At 39.6% G+C, this 16968-nt stretch overlaps 1 protein-coding gene across 1 annotated transcript in view; it reads right to left on the bottom strand.

The window, feature by feature from the left end:
* Positions 1-362: 362 nt before the first annotated feature.
* The window catches only part of kif5aa (kinesin family member 5A, a), a 20663-nt gene continuing 4057 nt past the window's right edge, over positions 363-16968 (bottom strand). Inside the window, exons 2-29 of the mRNA XM_035655860.1 lie at positions 16705-16792; positions 16545-16618; positions 15961-16065; positions 15760-15808; positions 15535-15590; positions 15330-15417; positions 11693-11817; positions 11470-11574; positions 10561-10709; positions 10038-10186; positions 9741-9919; positions 9398-9466; positions 8962-9168; positions 8340-8486; positions 8042-8230; positions 7805-7922; positions 7605-7666; positions 7208-7317; positions 6874-6975; positions 6496-6556; positions 6251-6322; positions 5612-5716; positions 4806-5022; positions 4457-4631; positions 4148-4227; positions 3941-3980; positions 3558-3643; positions 363-3077 (exon numbers count right to left, since the gene is read on the bottom strand). Of these exons, the coding sequence (XP_035511753.1) occupies positions 3565-3643; positions 3941-3980; positions 4148-4227; positions 4457-4631; positions 4806-5022; positions 5612-5716; positions 6251-6322; positions 6496-6556; positions 6874-6975; positions 7208-7317; positions 7605-7666; positions 7805-7922; positions 8042-8230; positions 8340-8486; positions 8962-9168; positions 9398-9466; positions 9741-9919; positions 10038-10186; positions 10561-10709; positions 11470-11574; positions 11693-11817; positions 15330-15417; positions 15535-15590; positions 15760-15808; positions 15961-16065; positions 16545-16618; positions 16705-16792 (3000 nt within the window). The 3' untranslated portion in view covers positions 363-3077; positions 3558-3564. The remainder of the gene's footprint in view (positions 3078-3557; positions 3644-3940; positions 3981-4147; positions 4228-4456; positions 4632-4805; positions 5023-5611; positions 5717-6250; positions 6323-6495; positions 6557-6873; positions 6976-7207; positions 7318-7604; positions 7667-7804; positions 7923-8041; positions 8231-8339; positions 8487-8961; positions 9169-9397; positions 9467-9740; positions 9920-10037; positions 10187-10560; positions 10710-11469; positions 11575-11692; positions 11818-15329; positions 15418-15534; positions 15591-15759; positions 15809-15960; positions 16066-16544; positions 16619-16704; positions 16793-16968) is intronic.

Raw genomic sequence — 16968 nt, 5'->3', positions numbered from 1 at the left:
GAAGATTTCCCTTTTTAATTCAATTTTCAATTTCAATTTAACTGAAAATGGAGCTGAAAAAAAAGGAAGAATTAGGGGACATTATCCTTTATATGGATGCAGTCCCTTATTATACTTTTCTGTAGGTTGAGTTGATGGTAGCCGTTGATGTGTGCTGAAAGAAGAAGAGTCAACCAATAAAGTGGCTCTTCATTCAACTAAAAATGTACTGTATTAATACAATTTTCTTTTACATCCACTAGATGGAGCCATTTTCAGCTGCCAGTGTGGGATAGCTTCTTTCCCCACACATCTTTCTTTCTCTAAAACATCATTCTTGATTCAAACAATCCTTTGGACCCAAATGATTCCCTTCAACAAACTCCTTTCTACAAGTTTATTGAACTTTGTACTACAACACAATGGTTCACATACAATACAGCATAGTGATGAGTCTATATATACAGAAATTTTGCACGGTGATTCTTCACATAATAATCATGTTGACGCTACAGTATAGGCATACAGAAATAAATAAAACAAACATTTCTCTGAACAAAGTTAGCGCGTGACTTTCTTTTGCATTTTACTATGTCATGGCACGCTATTTTACTTACAAGATTAACAATATATAGCACATGTATTTTAGATATGTTGAAATTTAGACAGTGGAACAGAAGGTGACAATATAGTACACATTTCTCCCCTCCTTCAAAGTTAATGATTATACTTAAAACATGATATCAAATAGAGGGTCTGCTTGGACACGTACAGTAGGGTCTGACCAGGCGAGGCTGGGGGATTATTTCACTTTAGATGTCATGTGCTAGAATGAAGATGTTATGTATAAAATTATGTTATTTGTTAAATATCAGGTTTATTACCCCGTTCATCTGCTAAGCCTTGAAGAACACACTCTGACTTGATTGTTCACCAGCAATCACATGGTTTTTACGTCTATGAGTAAGACAACGGTGGTGGCCCATGGTGACTGTGATTGTGAATGTGAAGCCCTGAGATGTTGTTAATGCAGGTAAGAGCATGACACAGAGCGGTGAGGTCATGAATGAAGCTGTTAAGGATCACGACTGTTGACGGCCTAATGGGCATAATTTACATGTAGATTAAGTCCAGTCAAGCAATATAATAGCCTGGACTTCGCATTTTTCAATATAAAATTCCATTCTGAAGAATCAGATCAGACTCAACTTGTGATCAAATATGTCTGGAAAATACAAATCAACTCTTTATCTCACTTATTCACTTGCACATGAAGGTTTCCTTTAAGAACGACACACTTCTACGTCTAATCTGTCCTTTAATTCAATGACTCAGCTCAGTCCAAAGACATCCATGTCTTCGTCATCCACCTAAGGCATGCTGCTTTCTTCTATCCTGATTGGTTGGTCAGGATTTCAAACAGAAGATCAGCAGCACGACCTGACAACAAGCTACAAACAACAAGCTTCTGTCAAACAGTCGGTCATCCCAGACTGGTGGCTGCTCAGCTGGGGACTCGTTTGCAGACACTCCCTAATCATTGGACTTTTGATGGTTCTGATTACAAAGCACCAGATCACTGAAAAACTTCCATATCGTCTTAAAGGGGTTTGAGATGTTTTTTCACTTCTGGTTTAAAATCCAAATTTACATAACACAGGGAAAGCATGTTAATAGTGTAACTTTAAATTAAAAGACACTGTAATTTCAGCCTTTTAGGTGCCAAAGAGGAAAATACATCAGACACCAGAAAGTTTAGGAAAATACTTGAATATCAATGTAGTACACTTCTCTTTAGACAATGAACTTGACTGACCTGCCCTGATGTGATGAACTCAAACTTTCTCGTCCTCTGCTGCTCTAGAAAATGGTAGCGTTCGCTTTTTCAGCCCAGCTCTGATCCTGTTACATGATGGAGAAGGAATCTGTGTATGAACGTAACTACTGGCCTTATGAGAGCTTTTAAATCTACTTACAGCTATTGGTGTACTAAAACTTCTCTTAGAAACTCTAAGATCAGCTCTTATTCAGCGTTTAAAAGGATGATATTTTAGTATACTGTAATAGGTGTATAATGGGCTGCTCTAGAGGTAGTAATTACAAATGTATGCATGTGACGGTGTGTTAGTTTGATAATGAGAAATCAGCTCTTGTTAAGGCTCGGTATAAAGACTCGTGAAGTGTTGGTGCAATGCAGGGAAGGAGCCACATTGAATGGATGTGGGCAGCATCACCTGAAATGTACACTGGCATCATACAGCTGCAACATCACAGTATCAAAGCAATTACAAAAGGTTTCCTCGACACAGACTGCAAGTCTGGGCTGGGTTTCCCTGATGCATGTTACATTTTATGTCCTCTATCCTCTAAAATCTAAAGTACTGGATCAGGATTAAAGGAAACCAGCTCTCTCTTTCTCTTTCTGTGTGCGTGTGTGTGTGACATCTGTCGAAGTCGATCAGACGCTTCACTCGCAGCATACCAGCTCCTGACTGGAATCAGGACACATGCAAAGATTTGAAAGCTAACCCGCTAAGCGACATGCATGCAGAGTGTGGGTCTTCTGTTACAAGCTGGCGTTACACACTATACTCTTATTTACGACGGAGAAAAAGGTCATGTCTGCCTACAGCATGTCATCCACATGATGCCCTTAAGAAGATGTGTGCAGGGGACGGTGGAGGCTGTGCATTCACACAAACAGTTGCTGGTCAAAAACCTCTACTGGAGTATACAGCACTATTATTTACAACATCTGTGTACTAAGTAATCAGGGATGGAGTCCAGTTTCAGTTCAACCACCCCAGGAGGTAATCAAACAAATTGATTGGCTGAAGGATTGATGAGTTGATTCTGTATTTAAAAAAACACAAATTTAGTTTACTTCCTGCACTGAGTGAACTGGAAAAGACTGGATCCCAGAACTGAGGGTGAGAGTGGTCACCATAGGAGCAGGAGGGGCTTCAGCTAGTTAGAAGACTACAGGGGCTACAGATCTTCATCATCATCTTCGTCGTGATGCAGTGGAGGGATGGGAGACAGGCTGCATGCAGATGGGAAGGGAGGGTCCTTTGACAGGTACAGTGTTTGGTCATCTTCTGGAGAGAGGCGACAAAAGGAAAAACTGTTAAAAGTTCTAAAGAATGATTATAAATCAACAATCAGTTTTTCCTATTTAAGGACCATACCAATGGTGTTGTTAGTTTTAACTTTTTAAGTTTTAAGCATACCATGAGTTTGTACACTGATTTTCCAACACCTAGGCAGCAAGTGGTTTACAGTTCATGGCAGTGTGTTATACAATACATTAATAAATTATGTTGATTTTTATTTCTCTATTTTCTGTGTATAATGTTGCTGCAGCCTCAGGTGCTAAATGTCCATGAATGCATGAAGAGAAAGAGTATTCAAATTCGTCACTCTTACTCACTTTGAAGTTAATGTGCAAAACCATTCGTGTAGCCTAAACTGGATAGACAAATAAGATTTTAAAGTGTGTGTGTGTGTGTGTGGTGTGTTGTGTGTGTGTGTGTGTGTGTGTGTGTGTGGGTGTGTGTGGTGTGTGTGTGTGTGATTACCATGGCATTAACTTGCAGCGGTCTCCTGCTGAATGATGTAGTGCCTGTTTGTATCATCCACTTCGCTGCCACAATGAACTTCACTCCTGTTAATATGCAAACACTCAGTATACAACCAACTATATCATAATTATGTGCTGTACTTGTACTGGACACTGCATTTAATAACCCATGAAGGGTGGGAGATCAAACTGAAAAGTAGTTTGATAACAACACGACTAGAATTTGTTTCTGTAAGGAGGCAAATTTCATTTGTCCTTACAGAACTAAACATACAGTTTAAATGTTTAATACTGATCTATTGTAATTTATTCTTAAATTAGTCAAAGGGACCGGCTCAGACTTTCAGTTTACTGTTGTCTTACTGTAACTGATATCCTCACCTGTTGTCATTGATGTCTCTTGTTTCACTGAGGCTGTTACCTGTCGGAAACAAAACAATAGTTTGATTTAATTGATTGATAAACACGATCATGTACGTATCGATACTGAGCTCCTGACAATATAATAATATATCAGCAATCTCATGATAAAAATTGATCTGAATATGTGTGTGTTAGATGTGTGTGTGTGTGTGGTCTTTTACTTACCATTGTCAATGTTGAGTGGGAAGGATTCCAGTATGTCTCCATTATATCTGCCTGCTCTGTAGCCCAGCGCTGTGGAAACTCTGTGTAAAACACCACAGAGGAAACAGAAAACACACCAATGAATAGGAGCACGCTGTGTGATGTTACAATTGAAGAGGACATACTGTAATTTAAAAAATCTAAAGGTAGACAGAGTAAAAATGAACACAGTTAAGTAACAAAGAAGAGAGAAGCCTGCCAGCTCACTGACCTGACTTTAAACCTTGCAATGTGTGACTGAAAAAGTTGGAGGGAAGGATTTAAACTCACGTGTTGCTCTGGACAGAGTTGGGGTTGCAGTTGACGCTGGCGGAGCTTGGCTGTGTCACGTTGCCTTGGAAGAGGGCGTTGCTGTAGGTGTTGGCGTGTTCAGTGGCACGGATGTAAGTGTAGAATGGGTTGGTGGGAGAGCATACGGTCAGCTGCTTCGGCCTCACAGGCTTGGCTGTCAAGATAATAAAACAATGTAAGGTACACTTATTATTAAAGTGGGTCACTGTAACTGCAAACCTAATAGGTTAAATTAAAGAAAGTCTTTTCAAAATTGCATGTATTTCAGACATTTCACTCCAGAAAATTCCCATAGCTGACACAAACAAATAAAGCTTCAGTGCAGTACCGATCTGTGCTGCATGGGGACGCCTCAGGGCGTTCTTTGCCCTCATGGCGTCTTTGATGCGGTCAACCTCCTGCTGGTAGCGCCGGCGGTCCATCATGGCGCCCTCCTTGGCATCCCTCAGTGCAGTCTCCAGGGCCTTAACTCTCTCAGCAGTAGACCGAAGACGTTTCTCCAACTTTGGAAGCTCACAACGCAAATCTGCATTGTCACGAACCAGCTGGAGGGGGAGGCAGAGAGAGAGAGACAGAGAGGGAGGGGTGAAAGAGAGAGAGGTGAAAGATGACACAGCGGGAAATATAAATAATATATATAATAAAAATCATATAATATATAAATAAAAAAGTGTTATTGTGAGGAAGTGAGGAAAGAAGATGAAAAACAGAGAAAGAGAGAAGAGGGAAAATGCGTAGCCAAGTACACACTTACAGTTTAAGTAGTTAAATTGAATAACTACTTAAAAAGGACAAACATACAAAAGGCCACTAAATTGCAGCAATAGGAGGCATATAATTCAATTAGTAACTTCCAACCTGCGCTTCCCTCACTGGTCAATAAGAAAAGGACATATACGCTGCACAATATACTTATTTGAACATACTCTGATTATATGCACTCTGTGAGGTTGGGCGTATCAGTTTGCTGTTTGGGCAAACAACAGTCAAATCATTCCCCAAAATGGCGGCATATCTTGGACACTGAAAATATCAGAATTACACTGTTTCCTAGTCTAATACAACCCAAACTGCAGACCATGATTACGTCACTAAAAGCTACAGTTCCTCTCATCCTTTCTGTGTGTTTCTCACCTGTTTGTGAACCTTTGTAAGTTGGTCCAGGTTATTCTCAAGAAAGGAAATCTTCTGCTTCTGGGTGCAAGACCCCCCGCTATCATCAGGTTCCATTTCGGAACTCTGCAGAGAGGAAGAGGAGGAGGAAGAAGAGAAAATAAATACAAAGCAAAAAATAGGAAGAGGTTTTCTATTGCCCTGTTAAGAAAATGACTGTAAAACCTAATGGGGGCTGATAGAACCGTTATAATATATCGACTCACTGATTACTATGAGAAGACTTCTGGTTGATTTGGAGTCATAGTGGAACAAAACCTTCCACCTGTCAGTAATCAATACACTTTCATGTGCCAAACAAGCCACTTTTAGGCCAAAAGCAAAAAGAGTTGTTCATCCAGAATTTTGCATGTTGGTATATTACTTCCTTGCAAGGCTTTTCTGTTGGATCTTTAATCCACTAGTATACATTAAAAGGGAATATCTTGTATCACATATATGATATTGAGGGGATTAGAGGGATGGAGGATGTTGTTGCTATTTCTACTGAGGTTTATCAGGGTGCATTCAGGTCACAGATTCTTCAATACCCCCTTGACATGATTAAAAAAATACATTTCCTGAGTTACTGACTTCTCTAATCATCTTTAAGCTGCTTACTTTTTTAACCCGCGACGTGAGGTCTTGAACGAACAGCTTGCGCAGGTTGTGGAGGGTCTGGAGTTCGCGGGCCTGGAGGACAGAAAGATGGAAATAGGTTAACGACAATTCCAGGTTCTGTGATGGAAGAGAAAAGTAATACAGAAGAACGGAGAACAGACTGAGAGGTGTAAGGAAAGAGAAAGACGCAGCAGGGGACAAGGTTTCAGAAGAGACAAAGGTATAGTGGTGTAAATTTTACTCACGACAGTCTCCTCCAGACCCTTCAAGTCCTGTTTAGTCTGCTCATGGCGCTCATGCAGAAATCTGACACAAACAGCAAAACCATCATCATAGATAAGACAACATTTCTGTGTACTTCAGCACCATGTGTTGTTTAGAGTGCCCTCTGCTGGAATTTAATATAAGGGAGACTGAACAGAATCAATTCCATCCACAGATGTTTTTATATCCTCCACTGAAATAATGATGCAATCATCAGGTGCTGACTCCCATCATCTGCTTTAGCAAATGTCATTTAGCAAATGTCATTTTCATCCAACATAGTGTACTCTATATTCAGACATTTGTTTCAACTACACTGAGTAGTCAAGTGTTAGAAAATTGACATCCCCAACACTTACGAGAGCTCCTCCAGGCGTTCACTCTTGGTGCTGTCCTGACTCTTCAGCCGTTCAAAGTCAGCACGAACCTGAGCCAGCTCCAGCTCCAGCTTGGAGTTACGGCTGAAGGTGTGAAATAATAACAGAAAGGGAACAGTTTAGATTAAAATTAATATACAGCAAACCTGTTTATTTCACAGATAATAGTCAGTAAAAAATTGTGTTGTTGCAGTATGAAAAGATGTAATACTGGCAATATTAATAATAGCACATCATTATTAATAATAAGAAATGATCACATCTCTATTTCTGTGTAAATAGGAGTAAGTGTAAACTAATTAAGATGGTAACGGACTCAGTGAGCTCATCAATGATCCTCTGCTTCTCATTGATCTCATCCCGGAGGCGGGCCAGCTGCTTGTGATGGAGGCCACGGTGAGACTCCCCCTGCTGACGAATAGTCTTCTGGAAATGAAAAGAGCAAACACACAGCGTCTCTTCAAAGAAGCTCAGGCATTGAAAACTTGACAGTAAATAAAATTAAAAGTCACATAATCTATTTGTCATTATTTCTTTGAGCGCTCTGTGCAACAGAGACAATATGAGGCATCACTTCATCATGTAGCACTACACAGACATCTGAATAATACGTTTTTATCTTTGCTTTTATCCTGTTCTGTGGTTCCATGATACCCATGTCAGATTTTTAATCAGGCTGGGAACTAAAGAAATTGTATTGCGACGTTTCTCACCTTCACATTTGCATCCTCAGTCTCTCCCTTCTCTCCCTCCTTCTCCTCAAGCAGAGAGTTATCTGGTAGAAGAAAAATAGAAAGAAAGCATTCACCACAAAGCTAGAACCCTATAACACATTTACATTTTTTATTTATTTATTATACATTACATTTAACAGTATTTTTGTGTGCGTGTACGTGTGTGATGTGCATGTTACCCTGGTCTTGCAGCTTGGCCAGCTCTTCGCTCAGAGAGTCGTGGCTCTCCTCCAGCAGTCTCTTCTTCTGCTCCACACTTTGCATGTACTCCGTCAGAGAGCGGATCTTAGCTTCATGCTGTACCAACACATATGTACACAAAGGAAATTTTATAAAAACTCGGCCATGACAAACTACACTCATACAGCCTTTCATCAGTTCCAGCTTTGTCCTGTTCCTCTCCCTTCACCCCTCACCTGAGAGATGAGGAGCTGGCAGGAGGAGAGCTCCCTCCCGGTCTCCTCCATCTTGCGGTGGCACTCCAGCTGCATGTTCTCCAGCTGGCGGCATCGCTTCACCATGCTCTTCACCTCCGACTTGATCTTGCTGATGTAAAGGCGAGCCACCGTGAACTCCTCCTCGATCGCACCGCTAATCTCCACCGGCTGAGGACAGAACAGGACAAACAGGAAACTCAATAAGAACATTCCCTCTATTATGTGTAACCTACCTACAGTATGTGTGCATTTTGAACTTTAACTTAATTCAACTCACCAGCTTGATCTCCCCGTTGCCCACGATGGTGCTGAACTCGCTGAGGTCCCTCATCAGACCATTGAGGACATCAGCAATGCGTTTCCTCTGCTGACCGCTCACTTCCTGCATACGAGACAGCTCTGCCTCCAGCTCCATCAGACTGTTCTGTTCAAGAGAAAAAGAGAGGAAGAGTAAGGATTAAGAAAGCAATAACTTTCTACAACAGAATGCACCCACATACCGCATACATTGATGTGTGTGCCTGTGTTTTAAAGTTTTGTACACATTACACATTGCAATTCATTTTTATGGCCTCAGTGAAAAAAAAGTTTGCGTCAAGTTAGTGATACTTGGATGACGTTACTACTTTTTAATAGGTAATTAGGAATTGTGTCAGATTACACAAGTAACCTTTCAAACCCTGCTACAGTAAGCCTAATGTAAAAAGGCTCTAGCACTTTTTCTCCAGTACTTGATGGTAATTTAAGTCCTGCAGTATTATCCACTCAAGGAAGCTGCACTGCTACAGCAGGTGCTTATCTCTGTAGTACAACATGCAAGCATGTCCTTTTGTTCCTTCTCCTATTTCTGACAGCTTTAGCTCTCCTTCTGTCAATCTCACATTTATTTTAAAAAGTACCATTTTCTGGGACAATTGATCAGCCAGCAGCTGGTTTTGCAGGCCTTTCTCCTCCACCTCCTGGCTCTTCTGGTCGTAGTTGATGGCCAGCTCCTCCAGAGCCTGCAGCACCTCCTTCACCTCAGCCTTGGCGCAGTCGCTCTCCACCTGCAGCCTGCCGAGTTCAGCCTGGACCTTGTCCCCATCGCCCTTCGATGAGGCTAAGAGCTGGAGGCAGGGGGGGAAAGAAAAGAGAGGGAGAACGATGAGGATCTTTGGACTTTTGTTTAAAAGTGCACATTTTATCCAGTCCTGAATTCTTAAAGGGGCTGTTTGAAAGATAGAGCGTGGGTTTAATCTGAAGTTTAGAATTGGCGAGTATCCCCTCAAACATAGTCTGTGTGTGCACACAGTGTGTATTTTGTGTGATAGTGTGAGTGAGTTTGTGTGTACTGACCTCATCCTGGTCCAGCATCTGCTGCTTCAGTTTTTCCACCAACTGGCACTGCAGGTTGATCTCATCATCCTGCATAAACATGATATAATCATAAATACCAACCTCACTACCATCCAGTCCTTTGTCTATGATTGTTTTACATTAATAAATACATAATTAAAGATGCTGCAAGTGTTAACTAGTAGTGAGTAGGACACTAAAAATATCCCTATTTATATTTGACTACAAAAATAAAATCTGCATCTACACCATGCTCTAGAGGGAGAATTAAAGAGCAGCAAAAGTAGAATGCTGAGACAAAGTTTCTGTTGTAATTAGCATTTTCATGTTTTTGTGTTTGGACCTTGTCATCCAGCTGCTTGTACAGCTTGCGGATCTCCTCCTCGTACTTCTGCCGCTCCTCCTCGGAAATGCGGACCACAATGGAGGAGGTGTCATTGTCCAAAATGGGGCGCTCCTCCACAGACTCGATACGGGTCACAACCTCTGATGTGGTGCGCTCAGTCTCTGGCACGTTCTCGCCTGAGGGGGAGGGATGAAGGCACAGACAAACAAATGAGAGTATACATAAATAAATAAATAAAATAAATAAATAATAATGAGTTGAAGTTGAAACAAGGCTAGTCAGAAAATGTCTGACCATTTCTCCAGCGGTTGAGTTCAGTCTCCAGCTTCTGGATAGTGTCCTTCAGGGTCTTGTTCTTCTCCTTCTCCTTCTCGTACTTCCTCTTCCACTGCTCCGCAGTCAGCTCCAGGTTGATGGAGGCGGTGTTCCTGATGGTCTTGGCACTGTGACGGAGGAGGACAAAGACAGAGAGACACATATGATTCAGGTTCTTTCAGTGATTTTGACGATCAGTGTTAACAGTTCTACTGGATAATTTCCCCACTATTGAGCTTTATGTTGGTGCTATAACTCCAAGGTCATCTGACATGTATGCCTGTTCATATCTGACTCAAAAAGAGAGGCAGTGTCAGTTAGCGTCTGCATTGGATTTTACACGCCCAAAATAGTTAATTTCCCTCCTTCTGAGGGGTAAATATAAGTTTCCTCCCTGAAAAACATGACAGTGTGTGTGTAAACAGTTAAACTGAGTTCACTTCTCCCACATAAACTGTATACTATAATTTCTTTCCAAAGATGCATCGACAGATGTATCTACCGTTGTCCAAACATCAGAGTCGACTTGGTCTCAGCGTCGTTGTAGCTGGAGGGAGAGCAACATATGAACATGGTGGTGCGACAGTTCCCACCCAGGGAGTCCTGCAGGATGCGGGTCATTTTGCTGTCACGGTACGGCACATGAGTTTTCTGCAGTACAGAGGAGGAGAAAGAGAAGGAAGAAGTAAGATAAAGAAAGAAGGGAGAAGAAAAGAAAGGAAGATAATTAAGAGACAAAAGAAAAAGATGACAATCAAGAGAAAATTTGGAACCACAAAAATGAAAGGAACGCTTGAAGCCCTGATTTTGTACAAATCTGATTCATCAGCAGATTACTCAGCAAAAATGTACAGCCATTCTTCTTGATGATTCTAACAAACCCCAAAACTGCTGTCAAAAGTCTTAGATTGATAGTGCCGCATCCAACTAATCTTATAATTGGCAGGGTAATTTTGGCATTTGAGGGAAAAACCTGTTGAGTTGGCAGACAGGAAAAAAGGATAGAGGGTACTGGGCAAGATGCATTTCATTAACGAGTCGACCGGAGGGACTGACAGAGGAAGGTTATTTGCTACAGTGTCTGAGCCTGGAGGTAAACAGGACACCTCCATTAGTCATGTTTGCATTTATTTTAAATCCCCAAATTGTACAATGAAAGCAAGCTGCAGTTGAAAAAAAGGTAAAATCAGCTCCTTAAATATCATCTCATACATTGGCTCAACACTGACATACAGTATTTGCAGAAGTACCACACCAAGACGAAAACATTCAGTAAATAATACCACTTTACCACCATTTTACTATTTCACTTTAATCCAATATATTTTACTGTAATTCTTAAGGCATGCAGTCTTCAACTGTTACTTTACTTTCTAGACAAACAGAGGAAAGTAGGGTGAAAATGGCTCACCGTGCCCTCAGCCAAGGCAGAAATGACATTTCCCAGAGCAGAGAGAGACTTGTTGATGTTTTTAGCCTCATCCAGGACGGCTCCCGCAGCTCCAGTCTTACTGACCTGGAATAAAGAAAGAGACAGAGCAAGTGAAGTCAAACATAAGAGACAAACAGCTGAAGAAAAACACACACACAATCATTATGAAGGCATTGAATTTTCCACTTAGAGAGTTTCCTACCTTCTCACTGCCAGCCAGATCCACCAGGTACAGTTTTCCACACAGTTTCTGCTCAGTCTCCACATGCTCCTGCTTGATGTTGATCAGGAAGATGCTGTGGCTGCGAGAACTGTGCTCGTTCATGTCTGCACAAAGACAGAAACAACACAACAGTTAGGGGGAATAAAGGTAAAGAGGTTTCCCTGCAATCCTATAACTTTAGATACACATTTCTTTCTCCAAAATTGGTGTTAAAATTAGTTTAAATCCTTTTTTATGCTTCGAGGGATGGTATTTTTTTTCTTTTCTTCCAAATGTTGCCTGTTGTGTGCGAGGAAAAACATTTTTTTCTATGGAAATCAGAATAAAAGAGAGACTATGGTTAACAATGGTGATATTAACTAAAAAATAATAAATTAAGAATTTAAACATGAATACTGAATACACATGTAAGCCTTGTTTTAAAAATTTATAAAAAACAATTATTTATATCCCTCTCTCCCATCCAGTACAGATTAATTAGAATTTATCTGTGCTTTTGAAATCTTCCACGTCTTTTTGTCAACCAGAACAAGTCAGTAATGCAGCAGGATGATATCATCATTTCACCGAGTGCAGATAGAAAACAGCTCTGATCTAAACAGCTCTCTTCATCGGACCTCTTCACAGATGCTAAGTTCAGGTTTCTCTGCAGATGATATCTGAGGGCATCAGCTCACTGTCTGCGGAGTGTCGCCCCATTAGTCTGCTATCAGCACACGGCTCTGCAGCACAGTGAGTCAGCAGGCCTCAACCAGGAAACAGAGAAGACTGTGCTGCTCAGGAGCGCAGCCTTAAGCAAATCTGATACACTGCTGCTTACATTCAGTCGATTTTCAAAGTTAGTTCGTTGTAATATTTGATTATTATTACATTATTTCCACTACAATGCTCTTTAATTATTTCTGCTCTACTGAGCAGACTTTCTTTTATTATGTGTTTTAAAATTTTTCACCATGAAGAAATTTTCTTGGCAACATGCAAACTTTATAATCTCTCGCCCAGTAAATAAAAAATCCATAAAATACAAGTAACAAATAATTCCACAAAATCCTCCATAGTATCTATTATGGGTGTTATACAAAGCCATTACAATGACACAGTTTACTTCTTAACAGACAGAATATTTATATTTCTATACAGATTTTGCGGGCACCGAGGGACTTATGCCAGAGCACAGGCTGCAGCTCAGTGGGAAGAGAGTAAGTTGGGTCACACAGTATTTTTATTGGCCTTGGTCTGGTGAGAGACTGCTCATAGATCAGCTCAATGGATGTATGATTTGTTCTTTTATAGTGGTCTTTATCAGATGAGCAATCTGAGCTTTTATCTTTAGAGACAAGTTGCCTAACGACACGATGCAAAATTTTGACAGCCAATAACAGTCTGTAGCTGAACACAGCGCTTATGTCTGCACAGAAAATCATTTTATTCAGTCTCTGAAAATATCTGTTATCGTGAGTTACAAAGATTTAATACAACCTACACTGGATACAAATAGGTTTCACACACCATAATTAAGTCTTGGACTGGATTCAGGTAGCCCCATGGTGCATGCTGTCCTTAAACAGATTTATTGCCATGTATAAATGATGATGATTGGGTTTCTAAATTAAGATCAAGCATTTTTGTGCTTTGTATACTCATCAAAATTGCACACAGAGGCCTGTTATATTCCTGCGTTTACAAGTATTACTGACGTAAACACATTTTGTTCAGTTCAGTCCAGAAAAATGATAATTGAAATTAAGTTGTTTTCTGTTGCAGGTCTTTAATTTAAAAGGCATGTTAATTTATATATGTGTTTTGAATTTTTACTATTTTTCCATTTCTTTTTTATCCCAGTTGGTGTATTTAATTTACTTAAATGTGAGTATCACACCGATGATTCATCCCTCTGGCTAACATTATCATTGCCAGGAGGCTGCAGTGATTCTGTTTAAGATGATTAAGGACTCACACTGAGAAGCAGGAACGTTACTGTTCGAGCCATTAAATACCTGGAGCTGCAGCTCAAAATGTAATTTAAAAAGTCCTACCAATATGACATAATGAAAGAAATGTGCCAGATATTTGATTACTCTCCAGTTAACAATTAACTCTACAATATGCTGTGTTGACCTCTGTTGGTGTTTTGGGCGTCTGTTAGTGGGAAATTTACTTGTTTGACCTCTTTTTTGTTCAGTAACTTTAACTTTAATAAGATTTCATTTTGATAATTGCTTTTATCCCTGATTTATCAGAGTTTCTAGCACTGTAACATACAATTTATCTCTAATTCAGGCATCACATTGGCAGTGATAAATATGCACATAGGTCTACTCCTGTCAATCATGTTGCAGAAAAAGTGCAAAATCATATCAGTGATTTATAAAAAATGTCACAGACAGTCTGATGTGGGGAGCACTGAGGCACAAAATGCATTAACTCTGAAGAGAGAAAAAGTGTACAGGTTGACATTTATTACAGTGAAGCAGTCCTGGTGTTGAGCACTGAATCCCAAAGCTCATGTTCTCACTTCAGTGGACTTTCGCCCTGTGAGTCAGCACAAGACTCCACCATAGAACAAATAAATGAATATGCTGTACTGGCTTGTTGCTGGGGTAGTTCTCAGAGGACTTTCTTTATAGTATTTTTACCTTTTAAAATACCTTAAATACCTCAAACTGGAATACAAAATCTGCTTTAACAGTATTAATTAAAAATATTCAGTAAAAAAATTGTATTTGCCTAAAAAATCCTGAACAATATATTGTCAGTGGGGTAAGATTGTGTAATCATTGTTCTTCTTGTTGAAAAACAATAAGCTGGCAAGATTTTTTTTAGCTTGACTCCCACAAAACTGACATGCAACTAAATGATATCATTCTTACTGACATTGTAAGACAAATGCTTACACTAGTGTACAATCTTGTAATTACTTCCATTTTCTTTTACACTGCAATCAAATTTTAATAAAATTAAGCTAAAGCATTACTCTGATCTGTAAACCTGCAGTATTGTAGCAATTAGTCAGATATTACTGGACCACAGAGGAGTGAGTCAGCAGCATGTAGGCCAGAGCTTTTATTTACAGTATTTTGAAGGTTTTGTAACATCAGTTAAAGATAAAAATACTGAATACTGCAGTGAACCGCAGTGTGAAATCAGTTTATTAAACGAGCAAAGAGCAGGAGCTGTTTCAATTACTAGGAATGAGTTTATTGCGATTATGACTCTGAGCAGAGGATTCTACAAATCCACAATAACTCTCCATTACTGCCAGTTACATTACATTGAAGTCCATCAGACAGGATATTATTTCTTTTTATGAGAATGAATGAAGCTTGAAAATTATAGCAGGCCATAAAACAAAGATTACATAACAAGACACAATAGCAGCCTACATGAACTCAGCTGCTGGCACTGAAGAGAAACTAGATCTTGTGCTCTGATACGGAAGTAGAGGAACAACTTAACTCTCAAGATGGACGCCTAAAAATGTTTCACTGTAAGCTCTTGTGTTTTGGGCTGGCTTTTATTATATTGAACAAAATTGATTCCTGTCCTGCATTGCTGTGTTAATGTAACAACTGTATATCCTTTGTTGCAATAACAATATTCTCTGGTAAAGACTCACTTGTCACAGCAACATGGCGGTTCGCTTTGCCCTCATCGATCACATCCATAACCTCATCGGGGCTGGACACAAAGCGCTCAGTGCATCCCTGAGGGAAGGACAGAAGACAAGAGAGAGAAAAAAAGAGAGACAGACTTAATAACATGGATCTGATGCAGCACACAGGCAGATTTTGACCTAAAAAGATGACACAGAAAGCACAAACCTTGACATACGGCACCCTATTCTTATCCTCATGGACAGACAGGTTGGTCTTTGTAACTAAAAAACAGGAATTTTTAAAATGTGTTTTTAAGTGTTTGAGAACAAAGTACAGCAAAGCCATGCAGTAGTTACATTACACTGGTGCTACATGTGTTTATATTTCACAATATGAAAATACTGTATGAATACTGTACAGGTGATTCATGAAGAGCTAATTAGTACTAACCATCTAGAAGGTCACGGATTTTGTCCATGTAGATTTCAAAATATGAGACCTGTTGGAGAAGAGAGACAAATAGGGAACCAAATTTATTATCACATGAAAAACTGTTAAAAATAAAAATGCATACAAGTTAGTAACATACCATAAGAAACATAACACAGCCATTAATCAAGACATTAACTTGTGTAACTCATGAAACAGTACCTTGATGTGGAATTCAAGGTTTTCATCCATGGCAAAGATATGGTTGAAGATGTCCTCGGCAATGCGAGGAATGATACCCATCTGATGGGGGTCGTGCAGCTTGCCCTGAAACAGGAAGTCACAGATAAAGGCATAATTAGGTGTGATAGCAATCCAAGTCAAAGGTTAATGGAGACGTTATGCAATAATGCCTTTCAATTCTTATAAAATGTAAAATCCAAATTAAGGACAGTAAAAGGATTTGCATGAAAAAAGAAAATGTTATCCTGCTAGAACCACAAAGAGTCAACAAAACAACAAGCAAGTAGTGTCATAAAAAATAAATAACAATGCTGGAAGAAGAACTGGTAGATCACTTCTGTCACTAGTCTCTACTGACATAAAATTTATCTTAGTAATATAAATTAAATGGAACAATGGATAAGCATTAATTCATTGTTCTATTAAATTATTACAAAGACCCAAAACTCCTCATCCGAAACACAAAACAAACTTTACAATGATCGGACACATTTTAGTTTGCAGCTTTCCAGATCTGACTTGTTGGATAATATTGATTTACTTTATTGCTCTGAATACTCTACCTCCATGGTGTGAGTCTTCCCGGAGGAGGTTTGTCCATATGCGAAGATAGTGCCATTGTATCCAAAGAGGACATCTATGAGAAAAACAAAACCACAGATGAGACCACAGCACATACACTTTGAATATCTGACACATTTAGACATGGCTAATCATCCATACCTTTGACAATCTGTTTGGCGCAGGTGTTGTACACCTGCTCCTGGGTGGTGTTGGTTGGAAACACTCGATCAAACGAGTAGGACCTCCCCTGTGAAGACCATGAACAACAACAAACAGTTAACAAAAAACATAAAAGGTATAAAGTTGTTTATGTGAAATTGTGATCAGATTCTTCATTTTAATCTTCAGCTGTATTTAATTTTAGATATTTATCTTTCTACCTTAACTACATTTTGCTATTATGTGATCAGAATTAAACAGACC

This window comes from Morone saxatilis, unplaced genomic scaffold (assembly GCF_004916995.1).
Source record: "Morone saxatilis isolate NCDOM2014 unplaced genomic scaffold, NCSU_SB_2.0 Contig15, whole genome shotgun sequence".
In the NCBI taxonomy this organism is placed as follows: domain Eukaryota; kingdom Metazoa; phylum Chordata; class Actinopteri; family Moronidae; genus Morone; species Morone saxatilis.
Note: the sequence above shows the minus strand (reverse complement) of the source record. Positions and strands in the feature narration are given on the sequence as shown.